Here is a 22,342-nt window from a genome sequence, read left to right on the forward strand (position 1 = left end):
ATTGCCTGCACCTACGTATAATACTTAAATTTGAATGGAAGACTAGAGCCAATCCGTGCAAAACAAAACCAAAACCACACACATGCAAGAAAACAAGAGTAGTTGGGAGTGAACGCTAGAATCAAAGCTGTTAGGTAAGTAGTAACAGCTCAGATGCACTTGCACATGATACGAGAAAGAGGGAAATCACCTTAATTGAGTACGGCTGTTATAGCAGGGCAAGTTAGAGAGCACAGGGTGGAAATAATGCGGAGCCCTGGTGTGCGTGCAGAGGAATGGGCCTTGGGGACGTGTGTGTTGTCAGAATGGCTCCCTCGGAACCGGGTCACGATGGAATATCACAGACACACAGATCCCTGTCTTGAGCTGCCATCACATGTCGAGGTACAAGTCTGTCTCCAGGACCTTGGAGATCACATATTTCCAATGGGCAGTGGGGGTTGGGGGATGGACTGGGAGGAGAAAGGGCATTGGTGGCAGTTTAGAGCAAGTGCCTCTGGGCCCTAGGAAAACGACAGGCAACTCCCCTAACATCATCGTTGTGACATGGGTATTCATCCTTGGGCTGCAAAAACACTTTAAAATATAAAGGATGGTGATACAATGAAATCATTTCTAAAAACTTCTATTAAGGAGATCCAATGAGATCGCCTGCATTTCAGGTGTCTCTGCTTCAGTGATGTTTGGCTCTCTCAAATCTTTCTGTTAAGTATTTTCAGTCTCTGCGGATTCAGTAATACCCCACTGATTGGAACTGTTTTCAGTCAAATATGTACTAGCTTAAATCTTATAATACACCGTGTACACAATGCATGGAGTAGATTATTCAATAATTTTGAGACAATGTCTTTATTCCATTTAAGTTTCTTCTCCATAATAACCATCTCCTAACTTCCTGAGTTATTCATGAAATTTGTCTCTAAAAGCTCATAAAACCTGCTTACTGCTATTATGAGCTGAAGTCCGACCAACCTGTGCTGGTCGTGGGCTTGTTCCTTTGGCACATTCCAAAGCTGTGCAGGATATGGGATAATCCTTTGTTTTGGAAATCTGTCCCGAGCCTTGCAGTCATTAAATGCCAGTGAGAGTTGTGTCCCCTCATCATCGAGACAACCTAATACCCCCTAGAGGACAGTATCACCCCCAGTGAAGAAACTGGTAGGTTAAGAGCTCGGGGCTCCGTCCCAGCTCGGGAGACCTGAGGCATTTTCACGCTTTCTGTGCCTCAACTTCTTGGATAGTGACAGTCCCTACTGCACAGAGAGAGCGTGCAGATCAGTGAGTAAACCCAGGGCACGTGCACAGAACTGGCACCTGGCACGTGGTTAGCACTTAATGAGCCATTGTTATTACTGTCACTACCCTAGTATAGTTATAACACTTATTATTGCTATTATTAATATTACTATTAGTATACTGTTAATATGCTGCTGTATGAAAGACTTCTCCTCTCCTCTCAAAGTGTGGTCCTAAACTGCTCCCCGGGGTTATACCACAGCACCCCCCACCCCCAGCCTTGGAACCCACCTGGGAGCCAGGAGAACCGAAATCTCATGGAGCAGGGCCCTGCTGGCCTGATTCTCTGGGCACTGGAGCTGAGCCCAGAGGGCCTGTCCGTAGTCCACCCTCCCGGAGGGGCCCTTCACAGGGGCAACCTCCGGACGCAGGATGGAGGCCCGGGAAGGCTGGGACTGGTCCTCACCTCGGCAGCCTCGTGGCCACAGTGGGGAAGGGCAGGGGCCGTGCCTCCCTGGGGCTGGCGGCACAGAACTGGGCGGGGGAAGGACTGCCCGGTGGGTGGACGGCAAGGGCCCTGGCAGTGTCTCCAGCGACAGCAACGGAACTGGGGCAGGAGGAGGCCTGGAGAACCTTCTCCCTCTCCGCTCATGGTGCCCCCGCAGGTGGCCAGGGGGCTTTCACAACGTCACCCCCACTTGCTCACATTTGGAAGTGAATTCAAGTTTTCCAGGCGTTTTTCATCCGTCTTCTCATTTGCCTTTCTTGAGCGCTCCATCGATGGTGGTTAATACCCCCAGTTTATAGACAAGAAAATTGGCACTCCGGAATTACAGCGACTTGTCCAATCTTCATGTAGCTAGTGACAGCCAGGAGCAGCCGGGAGCTGAGCATGGCACACTGCCTTCTCTCCCAGAGGTCCCAGTGACGGTCCCAGTCACGCAGTGAGCTCACACCCGAGGCTCGGGATGGGGTGGCTTAGGGTCTGGTGTGGCCCAGTCCCCTGGCAGCAGCAGGGTCTGAAGCTGGGCTGCCTGCCTGCCCCCCACCCAGGCCTCTGTTCGAGAATAAATACGTGACTGCACGGTCACAGAGCACCTCTCCGTAAGGGACATCCTGCCTGTCACTTTCTCGTTTGTGTTTCTCAACTACTGTCCCCTTTTCCAAACCCACACCTGGCCTGATACGGGGGTTGATGTGGGCCGGGAGCGGAGTGGGCAGGCACCCGCTGCCATCGTCTTTGGAGAGGAGCCAGCCCCAGGGCGTGGACACAGTGACGCCCGTGGTGCTCTGTGGTCTCACGTTCCACCTCCTCTCCAAGGCCCCGCCTGGCTCTGGCCCGGATGGAGGCTGGAGGTAAAGGCTCAGCCTCCAGAAAGCGACACGTTCTCCAAGACCCCTTCCCCCGCCTCACACGTCTCTGTCTTGGGCCCAGATCTAGTCCCGACTCTCGCTGGTTCACAAAGGACATCAGGGTTTATAGCTTTCCTTGGGGAAGTTACAAAATCCAAAATCGAGTCGTATTTAAAAAACGACCGCCACTCTGCTAGCCCTCAGAGATGAGAACATGCGTCCAGAATTCAGCATCCGCTATCAAAGCCAAACCGACGCAAAAGCAGGAATGGGAGGAAGCTTGCTTTCTCGTCTCCCCTCCTCAGTTTTCTTCTCCTTCTGGAACCGTCCCTCCCTCCGACAACCTGCAGACGCCCAGCTGAGGTCTGCGACTAGCCCGGGCTCCCCTTTCCCCCCACGACCCAGCCCGTAGAATTTACAGGGCTTCCTCTTATTCCTCACGGAGACTTCAAGTTGAAAAGCTCTGGTAAAGTCCTTCACACTGAGTATCAGTAACTGATAACCACTAAATACCTGCCCGGGGAAATAAACCAAAGGGACGGAGGCTGAATGAGAACTGGGGTGGTCGTTCTGGTACTTCCCGCCAAATCATACCTCTCCTTGTAAAGCAGCAACCAGGAATAGCTGGGAGATCAGTTTCTTCTCCCACCACCCTAGCCCCTGACTCAGAAGCAAACCAAGGGGACTGTGGCAGGGCCTGAGCACCAGATACTTGCATTGTGCAGGGGCTCAGGACCAGCTTTGATCTGGGTTTCTCGGGGCTGTGTTGGTAGCGCACCCCCAGTCCCCAGCTTGTGGGGAGGGGGCCCGGCAGCACAGGCTGAGGCACGAGGGGGAGGGGTGATATGATTTGTACCCAGCCCGGCCCCTCAACCCCCCTCCCCCTTTCCTGCCGAGCCTGTAAGTTGTCATGGACCCCAAGGCCAGCCGTGGACATGGAGTGGGACACACACACATGTACAAACCATTCATTTTATTTCCTGTATTGGGTTTATACAAACTTGCAAGATACAAATGCAGAACTCACTGGGATTCTTCGGTTACCTAAATCTAAAACTGCTGCTGCCGGGAGGAGGAAGCAAACCCTCACCTGCGTCATCCAGGTGTGCCTCCTCCCCGGGGAGGAGGACAATGGCTAGAAAGATGCTAGGGGGATGCTACAGCTGTGTGGCCCCCCGACAGAGATGCCCTCGGTCTATTTAACCTTAACTCTCCTTCTAAGGTCACTTTTATACTAAATAAAGACACTGAGATCATAAATTTCCTTGTATGGTTTATTGTCTAACACTAGCAAATCAAATTGGCCCCAATATGTGCATAAATAGATACGTGTATATATATAATATTTTTCCTTAGTTTTAAGAGCTGCCAGGTGGAGGGTGCTGGACGGGGAAGGAAGTGGTTCCCTCTCGCTGTGGTCAGCCCTGCCCCGAGAACATGCCTCTGGCAAAGGCAGGAGAGCAACACGCAGCCTGTGACCTCGGCAAACCTTTAAAGTGACAGTAGCAGTATTTGATTGCAGCCTCTTGGTTATTGATCAGGGAGGTAATGAGCTAATCACGAAGGCCCTGGATGAATCCCCAGGGCTTCCCCAGTGGGTTACTTAGCCCTGGGCCCCTATCTGGGCCCTTTCATTCATAGCAAGATGCTCTAGACTGGGAACACGGTGCCAACACATGCCGGCCTGCAGCTCTGTGCTACAACTCTTGATTTCAGGCCTGGACGAAGATTTCCATCCTGCCCAAACCCTTGTAAGGCAAGGGCCCCTTGCCTAGCACGACGGCTGCTGAGCAGCTGGGAAGGCTGAGCTGGCTTGGCTCAGCACCCCTGGCGGTGACCTGCCGGAACACAGTCCCGGGGGCTTCTCGGGCCAGGCTGAGATGTCACATTGTCGGCAGGACCCTCCTCAGCTCGGAAGCTGATTTCACGGTCTGGATGCCAGACCAAGGTACCACCCACTTAAGAACACCCCCCCCCCCCCGAAAGAAAGGTCACAGAGGGAGACAGATGCCATAGATGTGACCCAGACCAGAGAGGGAGGGACCAAGTGAAAAAGTGTGAGAAGCCCAGAGAACTGTGTTGGCACTGGAGGCCCAGAGATGGCACAGAGGCTCCCCAGCTGCTTGCTCTGGACTCTGCACCATCTCCTGGGTCCACCAAGGACACCCTTAGTGCCACCATTAAACCGCCTGCCCGTTCCAGCAGCCCGTCTGGGGAGCGTGTGTGTCGCACGGGGGTCCTCTGTGCGCACAACTGCAAACAGCTCCTTCGAGAGGATTCACATCTGACAACCTCAGAGGGTCATCAAGAGCTGACAGTGTCATCAGATCCTTAGACCAGGACTCCAAGGGGACACCCTGCCCCGGCAAGATGCCCTCCAGGGGAGCTCTGGGGACCAGTCCTTTGCCGACGGGGGGAGTGGGAAGGAAGGCAGGCATCGGGATAGAGGGAAGGGCGCAGGGTCGGGACCTTGGGGCAGCCGCCCCGGCCTCCTCACATCCTTTGCCAATTCCATTCAGGACATTGACACTTTGAAAATAGATTTGCTTTTTTAACAAAAGCATAAAATAGATCTGTCTTAAAATAAGTCTTTCCTCTCCCCTTCTTTGGATTAAAAAGGCAAGGGGTCTGGCCCGGGTACGCTGGGGATGGCATGGAGAATAAGGGAGAGAAAACAGGCCTGGGCGGGAGCCGTAGGAAAGGATCAGACGTCACAAACAAATACATATATTACATATATATATCTATAATATGTATAATCTCCAGAAAACATATATTAAGGCATGTGAAGCAACATAAAGAGCCAGCTTTATGAAACGAGAGATGGCGGAGGGGTGGGAGAGGCCCAGACACTATTTCTTGGTATTTTACATGTATTTCTAAAAATATTACTTAAAAAAAGGTGAGACAGAGAAAGGGGCAGGCATGGAAGGTTCTGAAAGCTCTGTTTCTCGCGGCGGGAGGGAGGTGTGGGGAAAGAGGGAGAGCGGGAGAGCTGGGAGCGGAACAGAAAGGACGGATACGGGCGCTGACGCTGGGAGGACGGGAGATGCAGCCAAAGGTCACGTCCAGGAAACCTGCTAGAAGCGGAGACCGGCGGAATCCTCCCGGCCCGTAATCCCTCAGAAGCGCGAGTGTATCCTGAGCACCTAGAACAGTGCCTGACACGTAAAAGGTGCTCGATAAATATGTGCTGAGTGAACTGTCATCTTTACTTGCATATGAACCGGTAGCTGTCCCAGCCACGAAGGAGTGGAGCGGAACTGGTAGAAGGTAAAGCAGTTGTTCTTGGGGACCACGCAAGGTCAGGCTGAAGTCTCTGGGCAGCAACTCTGCAACGTGCAGGCCTGGGGGGCCCAGGCGTCCTTGGCTTCACTCTCCTTCCGCCTCTCGGGCTGCCGCGTGTCAAGGTAGGTGGGGCAGAGAGGAAGACTATACTCTGCTTTCCTGTCTCTGCCCCACCGGCCTCCCTGGGTGGGTTGACTGCGAGAGCGCCAAGTCTCACCTGGTCCTCACCTGGGATCCTGGGACGAGGGGTGGGGTCCTGGAATCGGAACTCCTGGATCGAGGCCTCAGCCCCCCTCCCCGGGCACACTCTCAGCTGGCCCACTGCACATTCCAGAAGGAACGGGGCAAAAAAATCTCATGAAACCGGTCAGGTAAGGCCCCAACGCTGACCACCCTACATAAGACAAGTTCTCCTCTCTGGCCCTCACCCCAGGACGGGGACGGGGACAGCAGGCACAGACCCACAGAGAGCCTTGCCCAGGCTGTCGCTCCCACCCCCTTCACTCCACACCTGGGTCCCCACACCAAGCACCTCCACTGAGGCCACCATGGGCTCCACAGGTGGGTCCCCCTGGGGGGGAGGTGGGGGAGCAGAGGTGACAGTCTGGCATTGCACTGGGCACTAACCTAAGGCTCCACCTGGGGACAACAGTCCCACACCCCTTTCCATTTCCCTCCTTCCCTCGACACTCGCCGATGCGTCCTGCTGCCGCCCCTGCGCCCACTCCCCACGGCTCTCGCCCCCTCTCTCCGCTCTGCTTCCAACCTGCCCTCAGACGCTGCACAGACCTGCCGTTCTCTAACCACAGCCAGCACTGTCCCCTCTGGGAGCTGAGAAGCTTCTCCTCACGTCTCATCATCTTGTCTTTGGCTCAAGCAGGGTGGTCAGTCCCCGCTGGACCCCAGAGGAGCACCCCGAGCAGAGACGGGGCAAAGCCCTGGGGATGCCGGGGCGGCAGGGTGGGGCTGGCGGCAGGCGCCGTCCTTGGTGTCAGGCGGGCTCCAGAGGCAGAGTGTCCATCTCCTCTTCACCCCGAGTCCTGAACTAAGACAGCCAAGGGTGTCTTCCCCACCCGGGCACGTTCTCCATCAAGGAATGTTCCAGTAGGGTCACCACAAATCCAGCCAGAGCTAGGCTGAAGCTCCCGGTGCCTCGGGCATTAGTGAGGACGGCGCTGCCCCCACCTGCTGCCTCGGGTCCTGGCCTAGGACCACGGTACGAGTAGCGGGGGCTTCAGGACTGGGCGCGGTGGGTGTGTGGACACGGAGGCATCCACGCTCCTCTTGGCAGCAGCCCCTGGCCCCCAGCCGGGTTCCCTGCGACATTGCCACGGGAGCGCAGGGGCAGGGGGCCAGGCTGGGGAGCCAGGACCTCAGGTGGGCAGAGGACGGCTTCAGAACGTGGCCCTGTGGAGCTTCACGGCGTTGGCCTCAGCCAGGGCTTGCACTGGAGAAAAGAGAAATGAGGTGAGCAGAGGGGCCACGTGGAAGGGCGATGATTCCAGACACCTTCCCAGGAAAAAGAAGTCTCATCCTGCAAAGTCCTGGAGGAAAACCACCCCCACCCCGAGAGAGGGGAACAAAGGCGTGGAAGTCAGTGCACTGTCCTACTTGCCTGGCCGTGGGCGGCTGCGTGCTGGGCTAAGGGAAGGGCACACAGCCTTTGGCTAGGGTTGTCCAGTGTTATTTTAATTTATGGTAAGATCTGGGAGTGGACAAAGAGCTTCTGAGAGCTTCTGAGGGTCCTGCAGCAGGACGCTGTGGACATCAACAAATGGAAGCGTGCTGGCTGGCAGGAGGCACGGGAGTGGAGTGGCAGGGCAGTGCCTCCCCTGACAGCGGACAGGTGAGGCCTCAGCTCCGTGCCCTGTCTGCTTTTGGAGAAGCAAAGGCCATGGGCATCACAACGTCCAAGAAGCAGCCCTGCCGCCGGCTTCAGCCCAGCACCCCGTGGGGACGCTGGCGGGCTCAAGCGCATGGGCGGGAGGATGGATGGATGGATGGAGGATGGAGGGATGGAGGGAGGGAGGGAGGGGAGGAGCGGCACAGGCCTCTGGGCTGGGGGAGAAGCAATGCCAGGATGGGAGGGCTGGATGGCTCAGTGGGGGTGGGGAGGGGCCCCACTCCCAGGGTGGATGAAATACAGTAGAAAAGTGCTTACGTCAGAGCTCAGACCCGCATGGTATGGCTGCTGTCGGCGCCCCGTGGGCATTCAGACGAGAGGGGGTTGGCTGGTGGAGTCGGGGAGGCAGGGGAGGTGGGAGGGCTTGGGGTGGCACATTGCACTGGAAACAGAAATGAACAGGGAGGTGAATGGGGGCACCGGAGCAAGCGAGGCCCTCCTCAGGCGGGGAGCAAGGCGGGGAGGCAAGCAGAGAGGAGAGCGAGCTCGGGGCCTGCTCAAGCCAGGCCAAGCTATCCTGTTCCCCCGGCGCACGGAGGAGAGCGTGAGGCCCCAGGGAGACCTGGCCCAATCCAGGCTCTGCTGGGGACCAGTGTGACTGCGGGTGGGGCCGGGCCCCCTCCGGGCCAAGGCTCCCTCCCATCCACACGGCGGGAGATGCACAGACCTCTCCACTGTCGTGAGATGGGACGAGGGAGTGGCTCTCTCGGTTCAGTGCACATCGCCAATGATAATGATGAATAGTGCAGTAAAATCACACCAATCCAAATCATCAGGCCCCCATTTAATGAACAGACAGAAGTGAACTGCCCACCATGTTGATCAATGCCATGACAACGGTGGCTTCTGATAGACTTCAGGTGAGTTGTTAACCTGGACACGGCGGAGGCTCAGAAACACACTCCCTGCTATCACTTGAGACCCCCTTTGCATCAATCCAATGACGGCAAACTTCAGCCCAACCCTGAGCAAATCAATCGTCACACGCTGAAAGTGGTGATATTTGAATTAATGAGATTTTACTCTATTATCATTATTATTCCATGTTGAGAACAGCAAGTAGAAGGGCAATGAAGGGGGAGACACATCACTGGGGGCAAGCTCTACACAGTCCAGACCCTTGTGCATCCTCGCCACGGCCGCGAGGCGGGAGGATGGCAGAGACGGCGTCCTCACTCAGGCTGGGGAAGACCCAGACCTCAGCCAGGGTCACACTGCATTTCCACCAAGGGAGGGGTCCTGACGTTGAACTTCCCCCTTCCCTGCCCTCACCTGATCAGCTTCCCTGCCCTCTAGGCAAGAGAGAGGGCCAAGGCGGCCACTGTGGTTTGCATATCTACATACACCCACACGCGTACAGGACACACGCAGCTCTTGCACGGATGCAGAGTTGTGTCTGCCTGAACACAGAACACGGTTTGTGCATGGGATCCGGCAACACCACGTCATTACACTCATGGCACACAACTCACAGCTCTGTGTGTGTCTGTGCACTTCCAAGCCTGTGCCCTTCCACGTGACCCAGTACACTTGCAACGCCACCGTGTGGACGCATTCACAAACGCTCCCAAACACACATCCGTGTGCAAACCCACATCACAGACCCGGTGGTTGGTATCTCGCAACCTCAGCTTCTAAAACAGTTGGAAAAACAAAAGCAAAGCAAGGAACATCTCCAGAAAGCCAAAATAGATGTTGCAACCCACGTGCAGTGAGGCTCTTGTCATTTACTCAGAGGAGAGCCCCTTGGAGTCGTTACTCTATTTCTACACAATTCTAATAGGTGTAGACTTGCTGGGTTTCTGACCCAAAGCATGTTAGAAACAGGAGAATCAGGAGAGAGAGAGGAAGTGAGGCCCACTGACATCGACAGGAAGGCAGGACTGAAGAGAGAAAGTCTTCTGTAAGAAGTAGACATAACAACTTTAAAAGTACAACAGTTTAGGAACATTTAGTGCAGCTGCAGACAGATCTTACCCACTGCAGCCCCTCAGGGCATCCCTTTCACATAGGTCAGCAAAATAAAGATATTTACAACGATACTAAACGAGTGAGAAAAGTTAATTATAGAAATAGAACCTCTTTAAGAAGGTAGAAAAATACTAAATATATATTAGAAATAAATCCATTGAAATAGTCAAAACTCACATATGTAGCAGACGTGTATTGGATAGATGTGATATTATAATGTGTGCAGTCACAGATACCACATCTGCACACAGAAATAATCAGTCACACGTACTCATATTCACGATGCCGCGCTCTCGCATCCTGCAGACGTACGCTCACAGATGTTGCAGTACATACACTGTACGCAACGTATATACAAAGGGGCTTTATCATTCCCCATTCTGCAAAAAGCCAATCACATATAAATGTGGGCATTTGAAACACTACTTCCACTCGTATACTGTACACTCACATATCTTTACCTCTGTGCACCAACAGCTTACCACACGCCACCTGGACTCACAAGCAATAGGCCTCCACACAACATCCTCGGACATTCTGCACATACGTGCACACGCGTATACATATTCCTGCATCTGCACTCATTCCCTCCACCCCTACATTTCGTAGTTGAATACACGCAAATCACCTGCATCCACAAACATTACCAGATGCAGACCCTGCACATGCCACTCATGCCACACATACAAACTCAAAAACGCCGCATCTTCCCACACGCTGCGTAACCGCGTCTGCACGCATCAGGGCATGTACAAGCGTTTCGACATGCATCACTGATTACTCTGTCCATGCCACACACCCACACGCCGGCACTTAATGCTACATCCTGTACCCATTACACATTGCCCTTGTGACCTGTGCCAGCGCCCTTATTCACAGCGTCCCGGGCACAAACCTATGCCCACACTGCGTGTGCCCAGGGCCAGCCCTGGCTGAGTGAAGCTCTGGGCATCTGGGCCACGGGCCAGGGGTGGTGGGATCAGTGGCTAAGTCTGAGGTCTGGCCCTGCCACAGCCATTCTTTAAATAGTTGAGGTTTTGGCAAAAGCAAGGTGACCGTTTGCTTGCAGCACAGAGACCCTGAAATGTAAGCCCACGTGTATCTCAAGGGCAATCTGATCGGCTGGGTGGGTTTTGTTTTCATGGCACCCTTGGCTGGGGAACAGCAGTAGAGACAGCCAGGGGCTGGGGCTGGGGCAGAGCGAAGCTGTAAAACCAGCGCTGTGGCTCTAACCCCTTGAAACAGGAAGTTGCCTTTGGCCCAGAGCATGTGGAATTTGATCTCTGGAAGGTTCAAGCTCATTTTGCAGCTAAACTACAGGGAGGTTCAACAGAGGCCTCCTTCCCTGCGGCCAAACTGGTTCTGCTGCCTTTTGGCTGCAGGACAGGGCTCTCGGAAGCCACCCCTTCTCTTCCCCTCAGTTCCAGCCCAAATGCCAGCCTCTCCCTGAAATACCTCCAGGGCTTTCCCTGGCCACCCATTCTGAAGTCCACTATACCCTTTCAGTAGGTTCTTCCTTAAGGCTTACTTAAATCCTTTGTGTTGTAGCCTAGAATCTTCTGCTTTCTAAAAACATCCATATTTGAAACAATTAGAAAAACAACAAATAGTTCCTATTTCTACTTCAGCTATTACTATTTCAACTACTACTACCAGCATCACCAACACTACTACTACTATCACCACTACCACCGCTCACAAGCATGTATTGAGCACTTACTGAATGCCAGGCACTGTGCTAGGGGCTTGGCACACGCCATTTCTGATCCTCATGCTACCAGACCTGGAGGCAGGTGTTTCGATTTGAATTTTACAGATGAGGACATGGAGCCTCAGGGCACCAGAATTTGAACCCTCCTTAGTCACCTGCATGAACTGCCGTCCCTCCGACTGTCTCACCTGCTTATCACCTGACTCCTGCCCGGGCTGCTGTACCTGTGGCCTACACACCTGGCCTCTCTCCTCTGCCAAAGTCATCTTGAACCATGGTTTCCTGTTGGGTCATTCCTCTTAACTGTGGCCTTGGCCTTCAGAGCTCTCGCACCCACCTGTCCATCCTAACCACCTTTGTCTCGGTGAGGACAGACTCCCAGGCTCCACGACTCGCCCCGTCTCTCCTCTACCCTTAACCCTCCCTCGTTCATACGGAATCTCTTTCATTCTTCAAAGCTCAGCTACGTTCTCGTCTACCCTGAGATGAACAGAAGCTGATCCTGTTCACGTCCACCCCGTCAGCATCTACTTGGGACCCACGAGTCTCTGTGTCAGTGTGAAGTCGAAGTCAGTGCCTCACAGTCGTCTTTTCTTAGCAGAGGAGAGGGTTTGGGTCAGTAGCCAAGGCAGTGATTGTATCACTCGCAACTCTTTGGTTGCCCGCATGATGTGTTCTTTTAGTCGACATGCAGCGAGAATGGGAACTGGAAGGTGCCCTGGAGCAGCTGGCCCTCTCTCCACAACCGGGAACCACTTTCATCTTTCCCAATCCGGCTCGGTTATCACCTTTCCTCCGTGCCCTGCCCTGACCTGCCCAGGTGGTACGGCGGCCTCTGGCCAGTCTCCCACAAAGCGGCTACAAGGACCACCACCCAGCTCTGAGCTCCCGGATGTCAGCAACTCTGGCCCCTCTGCACCTCCCTGAGCCTAGCACAGTACCTGGTGCTCAATACATGCTCACCGTGACCTGGAGGAGCATCTCCTTGGCCTTGTACCTCTCTGTCCCTGCCCCCCTCGCAGCAGCACTGCGCTTCCTCCCCTACATCTGGGCGGCTGGTTTCCCTGGCAGGGCAGAGCGAGGCCCAGCCCCTCTCACCAGACAGCATGCGGCCCCTGCGGGAGGCCTCGGTCGCCAGGGCGCAGGAGATTTCAATCCGCTTCTCCTGCTCCTGCAGCTGGCTCTCAGAGTCCTGGGGCACGTCCACAGAGTCCCCCTCGCCGATGGGCACCACGTTCTGCATACTGAAGAGGCACAGACACACAGACATGGAGGGAGGGACAGGATAGGCCGGCTGGCCTGCGGGGCCGCGCACTGAGGTTGGCGGGGAGGGCCGGGGCCTGCGCGTGTGCGCTCTCTGGTTCCCAGCAAGGCTGTCCCCAGGAGTGAGTGGGACCCTGGCAAAACAAAGGTTGGGACCCCTGCCCTCAATGTTTGCAAATGAATTAAAAGGTTCAAGAGAACATTCAGGGCAGCCTTGAAGGGGAAAAGAGGTCACCAGAGGGCGACCCTGCAGTTTTGTCTCGATGGCCTGGTGTGCCTGAGCCCAGCAGGTCCGGTTAGCACCTGGCGGCGGCACCCTTGCCCTGCCGCTGCCCGGGCCTGTCTGCCGTCTCCAGCCGCTGCCTTGCCGTGCTGTCCCCTGGGAGCTCTGCGCCCCAGTGACATCTAGTGGCCCAGGTGTCCCAGGTGCCAGGGTGGGCAGAGGAGGTGGAGGCTCGCCCAGGTCTGTTACCTGGATTTGGCAATGAGGGTCTTGATCCTCTCCACCTTCTTCTGCTTCTCCTTCAGCTCCTCGGGGCTCAGGGGCACGTCGGGCTCCAGGTCGATGTAGCGCTCGGGGATGAGGACTTTGTCTGGGGTGGAGAGCTGTGGAGGGAGCGAGGTCACCTCCTACGTCCCCTGCCAGGGTCTCCCCCCACAGCCCCTCCCGGACTCCGCTCACCTCCTTATTGATGTCCACGTCGTAGTGCTGGGGCTCCAGCTCCATTTTGCGAAGCCGGGCGATTTCCTCCCGGGGCGTCTCGTAGGCCTGCCCGCCCGGCTCCTCTGCCCGCAGCGCCGCCTCGAGGTTGGAGATGTCCACCTCGTGGATGCTGCGGTGGCGGCGCACCTGGGGGACAGCACCGTCGTGACCACACCCCTGCTGCCCACGCCTCCAGGTAGCTCGACCACGCCCGAGTCCTCGCTCTCCCTGCCCAGCACCGCCGAGGCCGCCACCCCATGGCTCCCACTGCAGGGCTGTCCTGCCCTTCTCCGACCCTCCGCCCGCCCACCTGCACGCCCACAGGTAAGCTCTCGTCACCGTCTCGCGACACGTGCCGTGTCCCCCACCCCGCTCTGCCCGGTATCCACGGCCTGGGCCATGTCTTTCAGGCAGTGGAGTTTGTGTGTCTTGTATCGATTTCTCACGGTTTCATATCATAGAAGCTCCAATCCATCAACTAAAAGGTAAACTGTCTGAGGGCAGGACTTAGGAGTCATAATTTTTCTGTATTTCGGAAATTTAATGGGAAGAAAAATTAAGCAGATGCCTTGGGCTACTCCCAGCTCTGCACCTAATATCTGTGTGGCCCAGGAATTCCTTCATTTCTCCCCACTTTGTTCCCCTACCTGTAAAATAGGGGTAACAATCCTAACCCAGTGCTGTTGAGAGGATGCAATGAAATGACAGGAAAGCATCCGGGAATCACACCGTGCCAGGCAACGGCAAGCTAGCGTGACCATCTTCGTGACGGCCGGCCCAGTGCCAGGCACACAGTTGTCCCAGAAATATGTATAAGTGACGGCTACTTCTACGGGGTGCATTTTGTACTATTCTCTGTTAACTGAATTTTGTATAATTAATTTCAACAAAAATAATCAAGGCATTCCTTTCTGTTAATTATTTTCTTTAAACTAGAAAAAGGAAGCACTTGTTGAAGTAACTCTTCTGCCCGGCGGGGAGGAGTCCCCCTCGTTCTCCCAGCTCCCCCTCAAACCTCGCTGGCCCAGGCTGGCCACACCCTGGAGCGGGCAGCGCTGGCAGATGCCGGGCGACGCCCATGGGTGGCCGGGGCGACGTTACCACTTTGTAGGTGGGCCGCGCGCTGGGCTCGGGTGCCGGGCTGGCCGGGAGCTGCAGGCTCCTCCGCTTCTCCTTCATGGAGCCGCTCTGGTGTCTCCGCATCCGGTCGATCTGCTCCTCCACGCTCATCTTCACCTTGCCCTCGCCAGGGAACACCGCGCTCTTGGGGCGCTCCTGCGGCAGGGGGACGTGGGGCTCTGACACGCGCTTCATCTCCCACCCGGCCTTTGCCTTCCCCTAAACTCTTCACGCTTTCCTTCCATGGGAACTCTGCCTGCAGTGGGTGGAACAGTGGCCCCGAAAGATGTGTGTAAGTCCTGACCCCTGGGGCCTGTGAACGTAACCTTAGTTGGAAATATGACATCATCCTAAATTAGAATGGACCTAAATCTAATAATGAGTGTCCTTATAAGTGGCAGAAAAGAAGACACATAGAGTAGAAGGTGATGTGAAGATGGAGGCAGAGATTGGAGTGATCCGTCTACGCAGAAAGGAATGCCAGGGATCGCCAGTGGTAACCACAGCGAGGAGGGAAGCAAAGGACAGAGCCTCCCTCAGAGCCTCCGGAACAACCAACCCCACCAACACCCGGAATTCAGACTTTTGGCCTCCACATCCATAAGAGCATCCATTTCTATTGTTTGAAGTCACCCAGTATGCAGCAATTTGTTACAGAATCCTTAGGAAACTAATATAGATTTTGGTGTTTTTTTTCTTTCCCCAAAATCATATGTTGAAATAGATTTTGGTGCTGGGAGATGGGGTGCTAAAATAACAAATACCTAAAAGTGTGCTAGAGACTTTGCAATTGGGTAACAGGTGGAAGCTGGAAGAATTTTGAGGTACATGATAGAAAAAGCCTAGATTTCCTTGAAGAGATGCTTGGCAGAAGGATGAACTTGGAAGATGATTCTGGGGGTCAGAGGAAGTGAAGAGCACAGAAGAGAAAGCTTTCATTGCCTTAGGGAGCGCAGTCACCCCTCTTCACCCCTCGGCACCCAGGGGGCATTGGTTCCAGGACCCCTGACCCCCACCCACCATGGATACCAAAATCCATCAATGCTCAAGTCCCTTATGTACAAAATGGTGACGTATTTGCACATAACCTACACACACCCTCCCACGTACTTTACATCATCTCTAGGTTACTTATAATGTCTAATACAACGTGAAGGCTATGTACGTGGTTGTTACACTGTGTTTTTTTGTTTGTACTATTTTTTATCATTGTAGTTTTTGCCCTGAATATTTTCAATCAACATTTTGAATCCTTAGATGCAGAACCTGCAGATAAGGAGGGCTGACTGTACTTACGTCATCATGAACAGAATATTGGTAGAAATGTGAACGTTAAAGGTGCTTGTGGTGAAGTCTCAGAAGGAAGTGAGAAACACGTTATTGGAAAATGGAAGAAAAGCCATCTTTGCTACATGGTGGCAGAAATTTGGCTGAATCGTGTTCTATTGTTGAGCGGGAAGCAGAACTCGTAAGTGATGAGTTTGGATAGTTAGCTGGCGAGATTTCCAAGCAAAGTGCTGAGGGTGTGGCTTGGTTTGTCTTTGCACTTACAGTAAAATGAGAGAGGAAAGAGAAAAATTGAGGAAGGAACTGTTAAGACAAAAGAAACCAGTAGTTTATCATTTGGCAGGTTCTCAGCCTACCCGGTCCACAAGGGATGCTTAAGTTAGGAAATGCAATGTTGGAAGAGTCTGGAGAGAGGGTCAAGGGCGTGGCTGGACAACGCTTGCTGAAGAGATCAGGTGTATGACTCATGGAGCCCATCAGCCACCTCAGCAGCAGCCAGAAATAGAGACAGAGTTATCCAGGAAGGATCTGCGGGGAATCCTCTAATGGCATGGATCCCCTCGAAATACAGAGGAGATCCACAGGGTTTTTGAGACTGTTACCCCAGCAAAGCCACTGCCGTCTCATACTGAAAGGGACAGAGATAAGATGAAATGGGGGGGAAAAGCTAACAGACTTCTGGGATTCTACAGGCAGGAAATAGGCTAATAGAGCTGCTCAGCTACAAACCTGTGCTAACCTTGAAGAAAAGGGAAGACTGACTCTGAGAGCAAAGCCGTGGGTGCAGAGACAGAGGCCAGAGAGGAAGCCTGGAGGCAGGGGCTGACGGAGGCTCCGCGGACACACAGGGCAGGGGAGTGGGCCACAGAGGAGTGTGCTATGGCCTTGAAATGCAATGTGCCCTGCTGGGTTTCAAACTTGCTTGGGACTGGTGACCCTTCTATCACTTCCAATTTCTCCTTTTTGGAAGGAATAGGATAGTCATTCCTGTCCTACCATTGTATTTTGGAAGCAGATTAACTTATTTTTTAGTCTTACAGGTAGAGAAAAATTTTGTCCCAAGATCAATCATACCTAGAGTTTCACATATACCTGATGGAGATGATTTAGATGATTGAGATTCAGAAGATGAGATTTTGGACTTTTAAGCTGAGGATATTTAAATGACATTTTAGACTTAGAGTTGATGCTGTCAGGGGGTGAGAATTTTGGGAATGTTGGTGTGGGGCAAATGTATTTCGCAAGTGGAAGGGTCATGCGATTTGGGGGCCAGAGGGCAGACTGTAATTGTTGAATGAATAGTAGCCCCCAAAAGATATGTCTAAGTCCTAACCCCCAATATTTGTGACTATAACCTTATTTGGAAATAGGTCTTTGCAGATGTAATTAAGAATCTGGCAGTGGGGGAGATAAAATGGGGATGGTTAATGGGTGCAAAAGTATAGTTAGATAGAATGAACAATATTTGATAGCACAACAAAGTGACTACAATCAATAAGTCAGGGTACACTTTAAAATAACTAAAAGAATGGAAGTGGAATGTTTCTAACACAAAGAAATGTTAAATGCCCGAGGTGATGGATACCCCAATTACCCTGATTTGATTAATTCACATTGTGTGCCTGTACGAAAACACACACACACAAAAATTAAAGAATCTCAGATGAGATCATCCTGGCTTAGGGTGGGGCCTAAATTCAGTGGCGGGTGTCCTTATGAGAGACAGGAAAGGGGCAGACGTGGAGGAGGAGGGAAGGTGAGGATGGAGGCAGAGATTTGATTGACACATCCGGAAGTCAAGGAGTACCAAGAATGGCCAGGAACTGCCATCAGCTAGGAGAAAGGCACGGAACATATTCTCCCTCGGAGCCTCCAAAGGAGCCAACCCTGCCGCCATCTTGATTTGGGACTTCTGGCTTCCCCAAGTGCAAGAGAATACGTTTCTGTTGTTTTAAGCCTCCCAGTTTGTGGTGTGTTGTTAACTCCTGGCAGCGCTAGAACACTATAATAATACCCTGCCTTCAGTCAGCACATGCGACTCTGAACACTGAGTTTTGCCACTTTCCCTCCTTTGCATTCCATCAATAGCGCATCAGGATATTTTGCTCAATGTTCTTCTATATTTGTGATGCATACCTTCCTGGTCCCTGATGTGTCTCCCTGAAGAACTCCCCTTCCAGTGGGGCTATTGCCCCTCCTCCCGCTTGTTCTACCTTCCTCCTCCAGCCCTGAGTTCCTTGACACCAGCGGCAGACGGGCGACACCCACACAGGCTCTGGGCTCGGAGCCTGCAGTAGGCACTCACCTGGGAGGAGAGTCCGTTGCTGAGCCCGTTGGCGCTCCTCCTCACCACTGCCGACGGGGGCACTTCTTCATCAGTGGGTGACTTTGTCCGAGGGGGCACGATGCCAACTGCAGGGAGACAGAGTCACCAGTGGGCCTCTTGGCAGGAAAGCAGGAGCCTGCTTCTCAGAGAGAGGCCCAGGCCCACTCCCCACGGAGAGTAAAGGCCCCGAGTGGGCAAGCACTCTCTCTGACCCGCCTGCGGCCTTACTTCTAGGGGAAGGTGGGTCAGGAAGTACCTTTGTTGAGAGCTGCCTGCTTCTCTGCCTCCATCTCTTGCCTGGTGGGCACAAGGCTGATGTCCCTGGGGGTGTCCAGGGGCGATGTCTGGTGGGAGTCTTTCTTGCTTTGCTCATAGCTTGCCTTGGGCTGGGGAGAAAGGATGGGAAGATGGTTGCTGCTAGCGTGGCTGCTGGGAATCTGGCCCCCAGTGATGTTTTTTTTTTTTTGCTTTGCAATCGTTGAAGCTCAAGCCCTTGAAGATACAGGGAACAAGGAGATTCCGTGTGTGCCGGCTGGGAAGGGGGCAGGGATGCACTGGAGCCTCCCACTCATGCACCTTCAGGCTGGTCAATGCTGGGCCGTCTTGGGGAATGAGAGCCCAGGGCCTCCAGGAGGGCTCTAATCAAGGCCCCTCGACCTGACCCGTTGTCCTGGTGATCACTGAGCAGCTCAGACTTGCTGTGAGTCAGAGTCACAGAACGGCCAGAGGAGGGAGCCACAAGGCCAGGGGTCTCTAAGGATTCTGTAGGGATCCCATTTGAGACTTTAGCAAACAGAACCAGGCAGGCCTTGGTACCAGGATTCTGGGGGGGCTGACAAGGGCACTTAGCTTGTGGGCTCACAGAATCATGAGACTAGAAGAGACCTCAGCTGTCATCCGAGTCACCTCCTCCCACTGTATGGTTGGAGAATCTAAGTCTCAGGGAGGAGGATGCAGAAAGACCAGCTAGAGCCCAGAACCTTCAGTTCTAGCCCAGCTACAGAGCATGGCTAAGCCCCACCCCCGTTCTTCATCTGTCAAATGCAGGTAATGCCACCTGCGCTGCCCACCTGACTGGGCGAACCCGCAAGGGTTATGCAAGTTACACACAGCTGAGGCTAGATGAGCATATGGCTTTTCCAATTTAGGCACAGGACTCTTTCTGTTCGACACACCACCTCTTCCTGGCTGAATTGCGTATCTTGTAGATCTTGGATGGGGATCCAGGTGAGAGAAGGAGCCAGAACAGGGGAGAAAATGGCCTGTATCCTTACACTCCAGGGGTTCGTGAGACCCAAAGAGACATGAGACAAGGCAGAGGTAGAGAAAGCACGGGAAGACTGGGGCCTGCGAAGGGCAAGGGACAGGAATGGCATGGCGGGGGTGGGGGGGGTCACTCAATTTCCACCGGCTGGTTGTGGCGGGGAGCAGGGCTCGGCACCAGCACCCACGACCACTGGCTGCCTGGGAGCCTGGGTGGGGGTGGGGCAGCAACTCATTTCCCCGTCGCCCACAGAGAGTGAAAAGGGGAAAGACGGCCTGCGTGACCGTCTCAGCCACCCCTGTCCTTATCCTGGAGTCTAACCAGGCAGGGGGCCTGGCAGAAATTGAGCTTTGGGAACATCAATGGGGAAAACAACTCCAGCGCCCTGCCTGGCCCCCTTGCCTGGCCCTTACCCCATCCTCCCTGCCCCCACCCTCCGGGACCCAAGGGTGCTGGGTACCTGACCCCGGGCTGTCTCGCCACTGCGCTGCCAGGAAGGGGAGTTGGGGTATGGCCAGAAGCGGCTCTCGCTAGGGAGTGGAGGGACGGTTGGAAGAGACTCCAGGGGGACGTAGGCTTTGGGGAGGGGGGGCCGAGGCGGGCCAGGTTCCTGAGGCAGAGAGAAGCCAGAGCATTAGGAGGAGCAAGAGCAGCCTCTGTGAGAGCAGGAGAAAAGAGTGTTAGCAGGAGACAGACGACACCACGGCCGGAAACCTGGGGCTGGACCCTAGACTCCCACCCGGCCTGAGGACGGCGCCAGCTCCAGAGCCAGCTCTCTGCCGGACCTTCCAGGCCCTCCTCCACCGAGCCCCCACGTGTCTGCCACTCCCCAGTTCTTCTCCAAAGTGCTCTCCCCATCGCCTCGCCATCACGCCGGGCACATGCCCCCCTCACACCTGTGCTTCCCCCAGCTCACTGGCTGAGAACGTGTCTCTCTTGTTCCTCTACCTGCCCAGATGCTTAATGGCCCAGTTTAAGTTCCACCCGCCTTTGGGACATCAGAGCATCTACAGTCTGAACCATGCGGCTCAGTACTGAGACACGCAACGTCATGGTCCCAGGAATCAGTCTCGGTCCCCACTGGCTGCGGGGCTCCCGGAGTGCAGGCCCGTGGGGCACGCATCTGTCTCTTTCTGAAAGGGCCTCGCACCACCCCTCGCCCACGGCGGAGCCCCAATCAATATTTGCTGATCAACTGGCCAGGAAACAGCTCCCCACACCGACCCTCAACCGTCTCACGGCCCTGGAATAATCCTGGACTTAAACTCCCACGGACTGTGTGGTGCCTGCTATCCATCCCAGGGCTCAGACAGACTTTTCTAAAAGGCAGCCGAAGATGACAGGTGGAGATGAGGACAGGTAAAGGGGAGATCTGAAGGGAAGGTCACAAACTGGGTGTGAGAATGTCCCCAAAGAGCCCAGCACTAGAACTGGAGGCCTGTGGGGGACTGACGGGCACAGCGTTTGTGTAGTTCTCGGCAAGTAAGGATCTGGTGTCCCCGTCCCCCACCTGCCACTCCATCTCTCAGCTTACCTCGTTGGACCCAGGCTTGGTGGGGGACCCCTGAGAGCCCGACACCAGGGAAAAGGGGCTCAGGGGGCTGGTGAGGCTGGCGGAGCTGAGGGGGCTGGCCGGGCTGTTGGAGCCGTAGCTGGCCGAGGGCCCGAGTCCTCCTTGGGGGAAACAGAGGGGAGACATGAGCAACGGAGGAGGGGGTGGCCCGAGTGTAAGGACACTGGAATGGAGAGGCCGGGAGGGGCCAGCCCGGGGATGGGGGGGAGGGCCTGTTGGGGGGACCTGTCACAGGTGTGGGGGCCACAGACTGGCTGTTGAGAAATGCACTGGGCAGGGAAAATGGTGGGTAGAAAGGACACTGCTGCCTCCGAGGAGTCAAAGGAAGTCAGCCTGGGGCCCTGTGGCTCAAGGGAGACACTAAGGTAGGGGTCGCAGGTCATCAGCGGGCCCATGTGCTTGGGGGCTGGGGAGGCTCACGTGCTCTTTGACGTTTCCCAGGGAGGAATCTCGAGTATCAGGTGGTCTATCTGGTCTATGCTGTGGGGGATAAGGGAGCCCCACCTCCAACCCTGGGGCCCAGGGGAGGATTCTGGAGCCCTGAGCAGGCCCCGAGCACAGTGTGAGTTGGCAGGAATGGGGCGGAGGCCGGAAATACTGGAGTGCTTCTGGGGGGCGAGCAGCCCACGAGGCTGGCGGAGGCGGCACCCACCTCTGTGCTTGGCCGTGTCCGTGCCCCGGGAGGGGTTGTTCTTCCGCAGCCCCTCCATCACGTCCTGGACCCTCCAGATCTCCTTTTGGATCTGCCGGTTGAGCACCTCATTCTGAAACGGCCGCAGCATGAGTCAAAGGAAATGACCCCGAGGGTGTCCCAGTCCCTGCTCTCCAGCCCAGACCCCTCTGAACCCACATCCCTCCGGGCCAGCAGGAGGAAGGGGTCCCGTGTGCACGTGCACCCGCCCCCAGCGCAGTCATCTTTCTCAGTCCTTCCTCTCCGCCCCCCCCCCTTCAGCCTCTGCAGGACGGTGCCCCAGAACTGCCGGGTCTCAGGACCAAGAGTGAAGACCACTCTTCGGAGCTCCCCCAGGGGTGGTCTTAGAGCCAATGCCCCTCTAAGCGGACCCTTCATGGTAGCCTGTTTTCCAGCAGGCAAGAGCTCCCAGTTTACTGCTTTTCTTCACATCCAAACAGCCCTTCGTGATACCCACACCTGAATGAATTATCTTCAGTTGCAGCTCACACCCTTTGACAGACAATAGCTGCCATTTTATTCCAGACCCCTCAGTACCAGGCACTGTGCTGAGCGCTTTGCAGCCATAGCACTAACTCACTTCAGGGACACAATGACGCTCCCGTAAGGGCAGCAGCTGTCCCCACTTGAGGGATGAAGCGACTCACTCACAAG

General features: G+C 54.8%; 1 protein-coding gene across 22 annotated transcripts in view; it reads right to left on the bottom strand.

The window, feature by feature from the left end:
* Positions 1 to 3,547: 3,547 nt before the first annotated feature.
* PLEKHA6 (pleckstrin homology domain containing A6) overlaps positions 3,548 to 22,342 on the bottom strand; it is a 150,284-nt gene continuing 131,489 nt past the window's right edge. For 21 of the 22 annotated variants that reach the window (XM_045535978.1, XM_045535981.1, XM_045535977.1 and 18 more), the window contains 10 exons: positions 21,650 to 21,761; positions 20,959 to 21,098; positions 18,417 to 18,546; positions 18,140 to 18,246; positions 14,530 to 14,703; positions 13,408 to 13,575; positions 13,198 to 13,331; positions 12,561 to 12,706; positions 8,039 to 8,162; positions 3,548 to 7,324 (listed from right to left, as the gene is read on the bottom strand). In XM_045535978.1, coding sequence (XP_045391934.1) covers positions 8,047 to 8,162; positions 12,561 to 12,706; positions 13,198 to 13,331; positions 13,408 to 13,575; positions 14,530 to 14,703; positions 18,140 to 18,246; positions 18,417 to 18,546; positions 20,959 to 21,098; positions 21,650 to 21,761 — 1,227 coding nt within the window. In that variant the 3' untranslated portion in view covers positions 3,548 to 7,324; positions 8,039 to 8,046. The remainder of the gene's footprint in view (positions 7,325 to 8,038; positions 8,163 to 12,560; positions 12,707 to 13,197; positions 13,332 to 13,407; positions 13,576 to 14,529; positions 14,704 to 18,139; positions 18,247 to 18,416; positions 18,547 to 20,958; positions 21,099 to 21,649; positions 21,762 to 22,342) is intronic. The other variant, XM_045535986.1, reaches the window with a different exon arrangement.

The sequence above is a fragment of the Lemur catta genome, chromosome 23, assembly GCF_020740605.2.
Source record: "Lemur catta isolate mLemCat1 chromosome 23, mLemCat1.pri, whole genome shotgun sequence".
Classification (NCBI taxonomy): Eukaryota; Metazoa; Chordata; class Mammalia; order Primates; family Lemuridae; genus Lemur; species Lemur catta.